This window comes from Procambarus clarkii, chromosome 33, assembly GCF_040958095.1.
Source record: "Procambarus clarkii isolate CNS0578487 chromosome 33, FALCON_Pclarkii_2.0, whole genome shotgun sequence".
Lineage (NCBI taxonomy): Eukaryota > Metazoa > Arthropoda > Malacostraca > Decapoda > Cambaridae > Procambarus > Procambarus clarkii.
In genome coordinates, this window is record NC_091182.1 from 13,828,023 (window position 1) to 13,843,122 (window position 15,100).

Here is a 15,100-nt window from a genome sequence, read left to right on the forward strand (position 1 = left end):
TTTGTTAAACATGAACGGCCATTTATAAAACCATGTTGCGACTCAATTATTAATTTATGTTTTTCAAGATGAAGACGAATTTTATTTGCTATTATAGATTCGAGTAACTTTCCCACAATAGACGTTAGGCTAATTGGTCGATAGTTAGACGCAAGTGATCTATCTCCTTTCCTAAAAACTGGTATCACATTAGCAACTTTCCAAAACTCTGGCACTCTGCCTGACTCTATTGATTTATTAAATATGGTTGACAGTGGGTCACAAAGCTCCTCTTTGCATTCTTTAAGCACCCTAGCAAACACTTCATCCGGCCCTGGGGATTTGTTTGGTTTGAGTTTTACTATTTGTTTAAGAACATCCTCCCTGGTAACTGCTAAACTCGTCAACCTGTCCTCGTCCCCACCCACATAGACTTGTTCGGCTGAAGGCATATTGTTAAGTTCCTCTTTAGTAAATACAGATACAAAATATTTATTAAAAATACTACTCATCTCTTCATCACTATCTGTTATTTTGACCTGTCTCAGTTTTTAATGGACCTATCCTTTCCCTAGTCTTAGTACGATATAACTGAAAAAACCCTTTAGGATTTGTCTTTGCTTGCCCTGCTATGCGAACTTCATAGTTTCTTTTTGCTTTCCTTATCTCTTTTTTAACATTTCTAACCAGTTGTACGAATTCCTGTTCTAAAGTGACCTCCCCATTTTTAATCCTTTTGTACCAAGCTCTCTTTTTACCTATAAGGTTCTTCAAATTCTTTGTTATCCACTTTGGGTCATTAGTATACGATCTATTCAATTTGTATGGTATACTACGTTCCTGTGCTTTGTTTAGAATATTCTTAAATAAGTTATATATTGAATCCACATCGAAATCCCCATTTAAGTCACCTATCGCTGGGTTCATGTCTCGCTCCAAGACCGGCCCACATATGCTCAAGATATAGCTTGAGACCAATATGCTCAAGATATAGCTTGAGCATATTGGTCTCCTTCGTTTCTTCCCGAAGTTTCAGCTGTCGTGCCTCCTCTCGTAGGGAGTCCATCTCTGCTCTCAACTAGATTCATCAAATTAATATTGAATGTCCATATACATGGACATGAGGCAATGTCAGACCACGGAGGCAAATGAAACAGGAATTTCCTTAAGTACTTTCGTATATTAAATACATCTTCAGAAGGAATGAAGATATATATTCCTTCTGAAGATGTATTTAATATACGAAAGTACTTAAGGAAATTCCTGTTTCATTTTCCTCCGTGGTCTGACATTGTCACATTCTTAATCACGTGTTTATTTTCGTGATATACACACATGGACATGTATATGAGTGGGATTGGGTGGTTATAAATAGGAGCTGCCTCGTATGGGCCAATAGGCCTTCTGCAGTTACCTTTGTTCTTAAGAACATAAGAACAAAGGTAACTGCAGAAGGCCTATTGGCCCATACGAGGCAGCTCCTATTCTATAACCACCCAATCCCACTCATATACATGTCCATGTGTGTATATCACGAAAATAAACACGTGATTAAGAATGTGACAATGTCAGACCACGGAGGAAAATGAAACAGGAATTTCCTTAAGTACTTTCGTACTATAATCTCATATAAGAACATAAGAACAAAGGTAACTGCAGAAGGCCTATTGGCCCATACGAGGCAGCTCCTATTCTATAACCACCCAATCCCACTCATATACTTGTCCAACCCGTGCTTGAAACAATCGAGGGACCCCACCTCCACAATGTTACGCGGCAATTGGTTCCACAAATCAACAACCCTGTTACTGAACCAGTATTTACCCAAGTCTTTCCTAAATCTAAACTTATCCAATTTATACCCATTGTTTCGTGTTCTGTCCTGTGTTGATACTTTTAATACCCTATTAATATCCCCCCGGTTATGTCCATTCATCCACTTGTAAACCTCTATCATGTCACCCCTAACTCTTCGCCTTTCCAGTGAATGCAACTTAAGCTTTGTTAATCTTTCTTCATATGAAAGATTTCTAATTTGGGGAATTAACTTAGTCATCCTACGCTGGACACGTTCAAGTGAATTTATATCCATTCTATAATATGGCGACCAAAACTGAACTGCATAATCTAAATGGGGCCTAACTAGAGCAAGATATAGCTTGAGAACCACACCAGGTGTCTTGTTACTAACGCTGCGATTAATAAATCCAAGTGTCCGATTTGCCTTATTACGAACATTTATGCATTGATCCTTTTGTTTTAAATTCTTACTAATCATAACTCCCAGATCCCTTTCGCAATCCGACTTCGCAATCACAACACCATCTAGCTCGTATCTTGTAACTCTATCATCATTACCTAACCTCAGAACTTTACATTTATCAGCATTAAACTGCATCTGCCAATCCTTTGACCATTTCAAAACCCTATCTAGATCAACTTGAAGTGATAGTGAGTCCTCCTCCGAATTAATTTCCCTACCGATTTTCGTATCATCGGCAAATTTGCAAATGTTGCTACTCAAACCTGAATCTAAATCATTTATATATATTATAAACAACAGAGGTCCCAGGACAGAGCCTTGAGGCACTCCACTTACAACATTTTCCCACTCTGACTTGATTCCATTTATACTAACTCTCTGTTTCCTTTGGTATAGCCATGCCCTAATCCAGCTTAATATAGCACCCCCAATACCATGAGACTCTATCTTTTTAATCAGTCTTTCATGTGGCTCTGTATCAAAAGCTTTGCTAAAGTCAAGGTATACAACATCGCAATCCTTACCACTATCAACTGCCTCAACAATGCTAGAATAAAAAGATAACAAATTTGTTAAACATGAACGGCCATTTATAAAACCATGTTGCGACTCAATTATTAATTTATGTTTTTCAAGATGAAGACGAATTTTATTTGCTATTATAGATTCGAGTAACTTTCCCACAATAGACGTTAGGCTAATTGGTCGATAGTTAGACGCAAGTGATCTATCTCCTTTCTTAAAAACTGGTATCACATTAGCAACTTTCCAAAACTCTGGCACTCTGCCTGACTCTATTGATTTATTAAATATGGTTGACAGTGGGTCACAAAGCTCCTCTTTGCATTCTTTAAGCACCCTGGCAAACACTTCATCCGGCCCTGGGGATTTGTTTGGTTTGAGTTTTACTATTTGTTTAAGAACATCCTCCCTGGTAACTGCTAAACTCGTCAACCTGTCCTCGTCCCCACCCACATAGACTTGTTCGGCTGAAGGCATATTGTTAAGTTCCTCTTTAGTAAATACAGATACAAAATATTTATTAAAAATACTACTCATCTCTTCATCACTATCTGTTATTTGACCTGTCTCAGTTTTTAATGGACCTATCCTTTCCCTAGTCTTAGTACGATATAACTGAAAAAACCCTTTAGGATTTGTCTTTGCTTGCCCTGCTATGCGAACTTCATAGTTTCTTTTTGCTTTCCTTATCTCTTTTTTAACATTTCTAACCAGTTGTACGAATTCCTGTTCTAAAGTGACCTCCCCATTTTTAATCCTTTTGTACCAAGCTCTCTTTTTACCTATAAGGTTCTTCAAATTCTTTGTTATCCACTTTGGGTCATTAGTATTCGATCTATTCAATTTGTATGGTATACTACGTTCCTGTGCTTTGTTTAGAATATTCTTAAATAAGTTATATATTGAATCCACATCGAAATCCCCATTTAAGTCACCTATCGCTGGGTTCATGTCTCGCTCCAAGACCGGCCCACACCCCATACCCAAGACTTTCCAATCAATTTGACCCAAAAAATTTCTTAGGCTATTAAAATCAGCTTTTCGAAAATCTGGCACTTTAACAGAATTTTCTCCTACTGGTCTATTCCATTCTATGCTAAATCTGATTTCTTTGTGATCACTGCTCCCTAGCTCACTCCCTATTTCGATGTCATTAATTTGCGTTTCCCTGTTAGTTAACACTAAATCTAAAATATTATTTTCCCGTGTTGGTTCCTTAATGTGTTGCGTAAGAAAGCAATCGTCAATTAATTCTAGAAAATCTTCTGCTTCACTATTCCCTGTTTTGTTCAACCAGTTTATTCCGCTAAAATTAAAGTCACCCATGACATAAATACTGTTAGATCTAGATGCTCTAGATATTTCATCCCATAGATGCTTTGCTTCCATTCTGTCTAAATTTGGTGGCCTATATATTACTCCTATTATAATATTATTAGCTTTTTCGTTTAATTCAATCCAAATAGTTTCTGTGTGTGGCTCTGTTTTGATTCCCTCTTTGAGACTACATTTCAAATTGTCCCTAACATATATGGCTACTCCACCTCCTCGTCTAATATATCTATCTGTGTTAAATAGTTTAAATCCGTATATTTGATATTCAGCTAATAGTTCTCTATTTTCTACATTCATCCACGTTTCGGTAAGTGCAATAATATCTATTTTTTCTGTGCAGACAAGAGCATTTAATTCGTTAATTTTATTTCTTAGACTTCTACTGTTAGTGTAATATACCCTAAGTGAATTGTTATTTTGCGGACCTTCTCTTTCCCTGATCGTTTTGCCAATTCCTTTCTCCCACAAACACATACTTTTATTACCTCCTTCCTCCAAATCAATTCCCATACCTCTATCTACTAACAGTTTAAACCCAAACAAACACCTCTAACCACTTCTTCTAACGAGTTCGCAACAGCAACAACCCCAGCTCTCGATAGATGCACCCCATCACGAACATACATTTCATTTCTTCCATAGAAGTGTTCCCAGTTGTCTATGAAAGATATTGCATTTGATTTGCAATATCTTTCCAGCCGGCAATTGACACCAAGTGCCCTCGATATCCATTCATTTCCCACTCCCTTTCTTGGAAGAATGCCACATATGATCGGGATTCCTCCCTTGCTCCTAACTAACTCTATGGCTGTTTTATACCTCTGAATCAGTTCCTCACTCCTAACTCGACCAACATCATTTCCTCCCACGCTAATGCAAATAATGGGATTGTTCCCATTACCAGCCATAATATCATTCATGTTGTTTATAATATCACCAATGCCAGCTCCGGGATAGCAAACCCTTAACCTGTTCCCCCTATCTCTAGCACAAAACGTTCTATCCAAATACCTTATCTGGGAATCTCCCACAACTAATGTTTGCTTAGGTACTTCCTTTACTTTCTGAGGGGCCTGCGCTTCCTTTCTCTTCGTTGCTTTCCCTTTTGCGCGATCCACAGTCTCTCCACAGCACTCGTCCTCCAAAACGTCAAATGAATTAGAAGTTGCTATGGCGTTTGAAGGCGGCTTTATCAAAGTCTTCTTAAGGCCCCTGTCTTTCACAACTCTCCAAGACGAGGTCCCTTTACTGCTGGTCTCCTCCTTCGTTACTTCTCGTTGTTCTTTCAGCTGACGCACCTCCTCCCGCAGAAAGTCCAACTCTGTCCTCAGGGCTCCCACTAGAGTCACCAGGTCCTTAACTACAACTTCCATATTGCAATGATCTCCATATTGCAATGATTCTTATGTTCCCTGTTCTTATGTTCTTATGTTCTTAATAACATGGCTCTACGAGGGGAAGATCACTACAAGGTGGTTACTACATCAATAGTGATGTTCTCACTACCTAACCCTCCCCCCCCCCACCCTGTGTGTGTGTAGGGGGGGGGTGTTATCTACTTCACCCCATTCCCCTTGTGACCTTGTTATCTCCTGTGATCTTAATTGACATCCTCCTGTGATGCTTGGGTTCGTGGTCTGACCTCATTGGGTTCATCATCTCATTGGCTCGTGCATAGGAACGCGTTCACTGTTATCAGTGAGGTTATCATGACGTGATAACATGCCACTGTTCTACCGGACCTTCTCTCCCACTTGGGAACGTCTGATAATTCCTGTTTATATCAAACAGTATATACTATCATCCCCCCCCCTCTCTCTCTGTTTGTCTTCATGTACACCGTTTTCTCTCTCTCATTCCCTGTTCCCTCTTTCTTATTCCCTGTTCCCTCTCTCATTCCCTGTTCCCTCTCTCATTCTCTGTTCCCTCTTTCTTATTCCCTGTTCCCTCTTTCTTATTCCCTGTTCCCTCTCTCTCATTCCCTGTTCCCTCTTTCTTATTCCCTGTTCCCTCTTTCTTATTCCCTGTTCCCTCTCTCTCATTCCCTGTTCCCTCTCTCTCATTCCCTGTTCCCTCTTTCTTATTCCCTGTTCCCTCTCTCATTCCCTGTTCCCTTTGGATAACGTTTACGAGGGTGTGTGTGTGTGTGGGGGGGGGGGGGTGAGGGGTCTGGTGGAGGGGGGAAGATAACAGTAATATCTTGTCATTATTGCTATCGTTATATTTTCCTTGTCCTAATATTTTGTCATATTCGTTTTCTTTCCTTTTCCTGTTTCATATTCCTTCTTTACTCGATATTCCAATTATTCTCACTTTTTCTGTTTTATTATTGTCGTTGGCATTCCATCTTTTTATTTTCATTCCCCTAAACGCCTTCTTTATCGCCTTTATCATAGTTCTAATTCATTCTCTTTTTTATTATTATTTTTAGGGTATATCTCACCTTTTTCCTATTTTTGTCTTTTAAAATGAGAATTGTAGTCATGTTTCTTATGTTTTACTTTGTTCCCCGTCTTGTTAATATTATGTCTGGAGGTGGCTTAAGATAAACTTTAAGCCATAGATATGTCGTTTTAGTCAGCTTGAAGCTCTTATTGCAAGCGGAGCCCCGAGAGAGAGAGACACACACATTGAGCTGCAACAGCACACACACACATTAAGCTTTGCAACAGTAATTCGATCCCTCAGCAACTGGGAACCACTGCCTTCAGCGGTACAATCACCTTCTCCAGCTGTGAACTGCCTCGTTCCCCTGCAACAGGCTAGTTATTAACTGTCATTAACCTGTGATATACACTAGCAATCATCTATTGTTAAAAAAAACACAGCCCAGGTGTGCCATTTGCTGAAGTAAATAGATCCCAAATAAAACGTAAACCGGCGATTTACAGGTGTATACTTAGCGTAGAGGCGGTCTGTTGTCGAGAGATTGTTTTAACGTTGGAGTAAGTGGCTGGCAGAGGCTAACCTGGCGTTTACACCTGTACAGCTGTAATTTACAGAACTGTCCCATCCTATTTACTAAGAATCTCATAAGAGTTTAATTTCGTTGCAATTTTCGCCTTATATTATTATTTATTGTATATATATATATATATATATATATATATATATATATATATATATATATATATATATATATATATATATATATATATATATATATATATATATATATATATATATAAGCCTATACTTGCATAAACCACAAGTGAAGAATAACAATCTTTGGACAATACCCACCAGTGGGACTCGAACCCAGAAAGCACAACTACCTTCCAGTAGCTGGCATAACTAGTATGCTTTAACCCACTACGCCATCAGACCTTACAAAAGAAGTAGATAGTTCGAGATATATATATCTCAAACATCTCCACCTCCCGAAGGCACCAGATGAGTGAGGGGTCAGTCTGCATTTTTCGTCAAGCCACTGTCAATGTGAGAGAACTCGTGTCCAGCTTATAAGCCTATACTTGCATAAACCACAAGTGAAGAATAACAATCTTTGGACAACACCCACCAGTGGGACTCGAACCCAGAAAGCACAACTACCTTCCAGTAGCTGGCATAACTAGTATACTTTAACCCACTACGCCATCAGACCTTACAAAAGAAGTAGATAGTTCGAGATACATATATCTCAAACATCTCCACCTCCCGAAGGCACCAGATGAGTGAGGGGTCAGTCTGCATTTTTCGTCAAGCCACTGTCAATGTGAGAGATCTCTCACATTGACAGTGGCTTGACGAAAAATGCAGACTGACCCCTCACTCATCTGGTGCCTTCGGGAGGTGGAGATGTTTGAGATATATATATCTCGAACTATCTACTTCTTTTGTAAGGTCTGATGGCGTAGTGGGTTAAAGCATACTAGTTATGCCAGCTACTGGAAGGTAGTTGTGCTTTCTGGGTTCGAGTCCCACTGGTGGGTGTTGTCCAAAGATTGTTATTCTTCACTTGTGGTTTATGCAAGTATAGGCTTATAAGCTGGACACGAGTTCTCTCACATTGACAGTGGCTTGACGAAAAATGCAGACTGACCCCTCACTCATCTGGTGCCTTCGGGAGGTGGAGATGTTTGAGATATATATATCTCGAACTATCTACTTCTTTTGTAAGGTCTGATGGCGTAGTGGGTTAAAGCATACTAGTTATGCCAGCTACTGGAAGGTAGTTGTGCTTTCTGGGTTCGAGTCCCACTGGTGGGTGTTGTCCAAAGATTGTTATTCTTCACTTGTGGTTTATGCAAGTATAGGCTTATAAGCTGGACACGAATTCTCTCACATTGACAGTGGCTTGACGAAAAATGCAGACTGACCCCTCACTCATCTGGTGCCTTCGGGAGGTGGAGATGTTTGAGATATATATATCTCGAACTATCTACTTCTTTTGTAAGGTCTGATGGCGTAGTGGGTTAAAGCATACTAGTTATGCCAGCTACTGGAAGGTAGTTGTGCTTTCTGGGTTCGAGTCCCACTGGTGGGTGTTGTCCAAAGATTGTTATATATATATATATATATATATATATATATATATTTATATATATATATATATATATATATATATATGTATATATATATATATATATATATATATATATATATATATATATATATATATATATATATATATATATATATATATATATATATATATGTTGACGACATTTTTACACAGGTACCTGATGTCAGACATCTGCAGGAGCTGAAGGAGGCATTTGAGCAGAGTTCCGTGCTGCGTTTCACTTACGAGATGGAAAAGGATGGGAAGCTGCCCTTTCTAGATGTAACAGTCATGGAAAAGGGCGGAGGTTTCCACACTGCAGTCTACACTAAGGAAACAAACATAGGAATGTGCCTAAATGCCAACAGCGACTGCCCTGACAGGTACAAGAGGAGTGTTGTTAACGCATATGTCGACCGTGCTCTCAGCCACAGCTCAGAATGGAAGCAAGTCGACGAAGAACTCTGTAGGGTAAGGCAGGTCCTAGTCATTAACGGCTTCTCCAATGGTTTCATCGAAGACATCATAAGAAGGAAAGTGAAAAGCCATGCAACCTCTGAAGAGACAACTAACACAACACCTATACCCCCTATTAGACTATTTTACAGGAACTTCTTTTCCACAGCTCATAAAACGGAGGAAAGGGTCCTGAAAGATATTGTTAATAGAAACGTTATCCCTACAGACAAAAATCAGAGGATACAACTGACGATTTACTATAAAACCAGAAAAACGGCCAGCCTTCTCATGAGAAACTCTCCAGACACAAAACAGAACGCTTTAAAAGAGACTAACGTCGTCTATGCCTTCAAATGCCCACTTGGGGACTGTAAGCTCCAAAAAACCCAGTATATAGGCAAGACAACAACATCTCTTTCTAGGCGTTTAACGATGCATAAGCAACAGGGCTCCATTAAGGAACATATAATCTCTTCCCACAACCAAACCATCGCCAGAGAAATCCTAGTAAACAACACAGAAATCATCGATAGATACAGCGATAGCAGGCGGCTTGACGTTTGCGAGGCACTACACATCAAGAAGTCAACACCAGCAATCAACAGCCAATTATTGCACAACTATATTCTACCCACCTCAAGACTCCGCTCCAATATAGAAGCATCAAGAAATATGGACCAATAGGCTTTCTACAAACACTTCTATTCAATACCCATTGTTTGTGTTCTGTCTTGTGTTGATACTTTTAATACCCTATTAATATCCCCTCTTGTTCTGTCTTGTGTTAATGCCACATCACCCCTCCCACCTCACTCAAATGTAGATATAAAATCGGAGATACGTAAGTTCTAATCAGTTGTGTATTTGTGAACTAAAGTCTTTGAAAATGTAATAAGTTTTACGAAACGCGCCCGTGTCGCGTCAGACTAGAAATAAAAATGAATTTTGGAGAATTGATTTTTGATTTACCTCCAACAGTGAAGCGTAATGTACGAAAGATTGAGAAAATTCGTGTTAGAATTATTAATCTTACTTTTTCGGTCATATTTAATAATATATGTCTACAGGAAAGACTGCTACCAAAATATACTAATATATATATATATATATATATATATATATATATATATATATATATATATATATATATATATATATATATATATATATATATATATATATAATAAAAGTCCCGATTTGTTTAACAGAGAGATTTTCGTTATTTTTTTTTCTTTCCAACTTGTTTTTTTTTTTTCAATTTATAATGCTATTTAAAGAACATAGATTCCTGACTTAGTTATGTTAAGTTAGGATTGGTTATAGCTGATTGGTTGACTGTTGGCTCGTGTGACAAATCACTGCCATGGTAAACTCATTGGGTATTCACGCATAATAGGGGCCTGACGGCTGAGTGGACAGCACTCAGCATTTGTAGTCCTGAGGTTTGGGGTTCAATCCCCGTTGAAGGCGTAGACAAAATGGGCAGAGTTTATTTCACCCTGATGTGCCTGTTCACCTAGCAGTAAATAGGTACCTAGGAGTTAGACAGCTGCTATGGGCTGCTTTCTGGGAGGGTGTGTAACAAAAAGGAGGCCTGATCGAGGACCGGGCCGCGGGGACGCTAAACCCCAAAATCATCTCAAGATAACCTGTGTGGTAATCAGTTTTTAAGTTTTTCATGCCCAAAACGCTTTGCGTAATAGTGGATTTAGGCATTGTATGCCCTATCTATAAATCCATCACTCTTTGTAAAATCTCTTGTATATATGTACCTTACCTAAATAAACATTTGATTTGATTTGATTTGATTTGAACCTCAAGATATAACCAGACAAGGAAATTTTGATATAGAATATCGCAAACGTTTCACGATTTTTGTTAACTATTTCCAGAATTTTCATATATTTTGAAACTTTGAGTTGCCATTGGCTGAAATTATTGGTTTTTAACAGATGCTCACACAAAAATTATTTGATTCAGTGATAAGTGTATAATTAATTAATATAATATAATTATAACTATTAATTAATTGCTATAATTACTATAATAAATGTGAATGAATACATTTAATTCACTGCTAACTGTATATATCAGTCTTATACAAATAACTTTGATAATAAGAAATTAAAAACACATAATTCGAGTATTTTTTCAGGCCACACAGAAATCACAATTGTGTGATGCACCAAAAGAACAAGTAAATTCAGTAGAATTTCTGGTTGTAATTCTTTTTACCATGTCGTCGCTCAGTCAATTAAGGCAGCATCTGGGATGCTCTCGGACGTAGGTTCGAATCCTCGTCATGGCCCTTGTGGATTTGTTCATTTTTTTAGGTGGTTGAGAGACAATGAGAAAAATAATGCCTCACAAAATTTTCCAAAAACTTGTCACACCAAAAAAACAAAAACAAAAACAAAAAAGTTAATTTTTTGAAGAGTGATATCTGCCTAATTAATAGGATTCCCCCGAAGCCTCGAAGTACATAACAACATTTCTCCTCACTAGCAAGCCCGAGGTTCGTTCAGTACGAAACCTTTTTGAAGCCCATCACAGCTTCCAACTTTGAGGGAAGGCTTTTCACTGTAAATTTTGTGGGAAATTTTACCCACCATATCTAATAATCATCTAAGAAATGTATTATTTCTAAATCATATCTATATCATATCAAATCGTATCAAAATCAAATCCGAATCATTATAGATCTTGATCCTAGATAACAATGCGACTATGATCACGTATGCCATAGGGCCCTACAGATACCTACGTGACTTTGTGCATGACCTCTCAAGGATCCAGAAGCTTCTAGAAGGATTTCTTAATTAAAAAACTTTTGGAACATGATTCCATTTCCGATAGTGATTATAAATCGAATCCTTAATAAGAATCAGTAGAACTATCAAGTACTACTTATAATCTTTAAATCATATATCTAATTATATTATAATCACATCTTATCTCAATCATAAGTCTAGACAGTAAAAATAATCAATCAATATTCATTGAAAGATATCCCTCAAGGGAGAGGGAGGAGCATATGGGGAAGAAGAAGCACCCACCACACCCTACAGGCAGAGCGCATTTGTTGACAAAACAGTGAACAAGTGTGAGGGTACCTTAGCGAACATTACATAGCTCAGGACACCTTATCTAATTATCTTTATCACCAGTGAACACTCTCTAGAACTGGGGGAGTACCTAGACAATATATCTACAAGGAAAATTCCTAAGACATTTATATAAAATAAGTGAATTGTGGAGCACACAGTGACTATGTGCTCAGTGACCCTTATCTTTCTGCAACTTCAGTTAAAGGAAAATCACGTAGCAACACTACAAGAACAATCTACAGCAAAGCTGTTATATAAAATATCGTGCCTAAACTCGCGACAAGAGAGTTATCAAGTCTGGCACACTGTTAGACAGGCACTCCGGCATTCAGAGAAGTATATTGAAGGTTATTTTAGTATATTAATTGGCCAATTGTATGCTTGTATGACTTTAATATCTTATAAGTCTGTCTGTCGGTTATAAAGCGAGGCACGCCTCATATCTCAGTAAGTTTATTAATATTGTAGTGCAGCAGTTTAATCTTTAAGCACCAAACCTCATGAGTGTCCAAGGTGTAAGAAAAGATTGTCAAGGTAAACAATAACTCATGAGTGTCTATTGTGTGGGAAAAGATTCAATCAAGCTGACTGTACCTCATCATATAAATTGAATAAATATATGTATATATATATACTTGCATATAAATTAAGTTAACAATTGCTTGCTTAGTTATTTTTTAAGTTATCATATAAGTTCATTTAATTGAATATAATCTTTAGTACTTAGTTAACAGTACTTAGACTACATTTAAAGTCATTATTATACTTTTACAATTAAAATTGTTGTTTATAGTATAAGAATATATTGACTGTTAATAGTTATGGTGCTAGGCTAGACTATGTACATGTTTAAATCTCTGATATAAACAGAGCCAGTGTTCAGCATAGAACTGAATTTATTAAATCTTATCCTTGTATAAAATACAAGCTGATGTGAGATACCTGTCGGCAGGTGGACTGTGGATCTTCAATCAACCTATCAACTAATTCATCCCACCTGCCCCTTACAGCCCACAATCTGTATTTAGGAAAAGAGGAGCTAGGATTTACGACTCTAGCTAGAGATTTTAGTTGAATTAATTTGCTGACAGTAATTTTTTAATTTAGTTCAGTACAAGTCCCTGGTAGTCTCCTCTCATATCAATCTCAACAGGTTTTTCCCACATTTTTGGTCCTTCGAACCTAGATATTTATGGTCTTTTAAACCAAGATAGTCTAGAAACTAGATTATATTTCAATAGCAAATACATAAGAAACTTCTTGATTTTGCATTGGAATAATTTTACATATTCAAACCTAACCTAGCTATCAGCCAATATTTATCATAGCTATATATTTAAGTAAACAAATTGTTTGCAGTGGCTTAAGCCACCATATCCATTAACTAGTAAGCATTCATAGCATACTACTAATTGTTCTGTGTTAAAAAACAACAGTACTTAATTTTATCAGTGTCACAGACACAACTGCATCTTAATCATATATACCATGATCTACCTCACTTGTGGTAACATTACATACATATTTAAGTGTATTATATAGCATTATCTCTAATCAACTGATTTTCAGAGCTGCTCATTACATAATATTCTTTAAAAAAGTGTTTTTATCACTGTAAGAACATTTCATTTCAATCTAACCATAATCAACTGTATCAAACCCTATTACAGGTAAAACCAGTAGGCATTCTACTGTATTTTATCAAACAATTATTAGGGTAACAGATCTTGTAATAACTTTGCAAAATTCGTGCCATTTACTATTTTTTAAAAATGATTACAGGATTTACCGATTCATGCATTCGGATCACAACCCAAATTATTAAAGTACTTTTGATAACTGAGCACCTACTACAACCAGATTCCAGGGAGGAAATGAAGGACGATCTTTGGAATCATTACCTAAGTAGACAGGAAAGCTCATTTATCAAAATACATTAACATTAAACATATTTATCAGAAAAGAGAAAATAGCTCGGAATCTCCGAAACTCGGAAATGGTCAAAATGGTTGACAGTATTTCACCTGCTGCAGAAACAGAAAAGAAAAGGACACAAAGTGTCTAAAAAATCACTTGAATCTATAGCCTACAGACCATTTAAATCAGGTGATAGAAAAATAACATCATCACTTCGCTACAATAGTTTACTATTGGGGATTAAGACCAATCTTAATCTCACATCACAATCTGAATGGCTAAACAGCCCGTCATCACTAATCTACGATCTGAAAGGCTAATAGCCCATTGACAATGTCAATACAAGTATTATCACCCATCAAAGATAACTATCTTAATCCAAGAATATAGTCTTGATCACCTAATCTCATGCTTTCGCTGGAGTGAAAGCAGCCTCAGAAAATCTGAAGGCAATCAAGCATCTCAAAGAAACTTACTTAACCCTTAAACTGCACAACGCGCCTGCAGGCTCACGTCTGGTTTGCACAACACGCCTCCGGGTATTTGTATTTTTCACGTTCCATTCAAAACTCCCGCGGCTACATGGGGTTCACATCAGCTTCCTCAGGGCTCTTGTAAACAGACGCCATCTTTAAAAAAATCGTGGTCCACATTCCCGGGTGTGGGAGCCTCAATAGTGTGTGAGCAACCAAGGCTGGCGCTCGCAGCATGAGCGCACAGCACTGCTGTTCAGCATGTAACCACAGCATCGCCTAATAATGTCAAAATATATAACTTGTATTATTTAGCTATGATAGTGATATATATAAGCGCCTGAGTGTGATAATGACTGAGTACAATATTCAAATATCAGTGATTCAATGCTGTTCACGATGTTCGCAGTGCTAGCCACAGCACCACAGCATTATTTCGTTCATCTAGGAATCTTCAAATGATTTCTTAGGTTTCTTTTCAAAATAAACGTGTGGTCAATTATTCATTTACAGGAATTAGTGACCAGGATTGTGATAATAG

The 15,100-nt window shown here is 37.5% G+C and overlaps 1 protein-coding gene across 1 annotated transcript in view; it reads right to left on the reverse strand.

Annotated features, from left to right (window-relative positions):
• Positions 1 to 886: 886 nt before the first annotated feature.
• The window catches only part of LOC138370729 (uncharacterized), an 85,437-nt gene continuing 71,223 nt past the window's right edge, over positions 887 to 15,100 (reverse strand). Inside the window, exon 4 of the mRNA XM_069335327.1 lies at positions 887 to 1,057. Within this exon, the coding sequence (XP_069191428.1) occupies positions 887 to 1,057 (171 nt within the window). The remainder of the gene's footprint in view (positions 1,058 to 15,100) is intronic.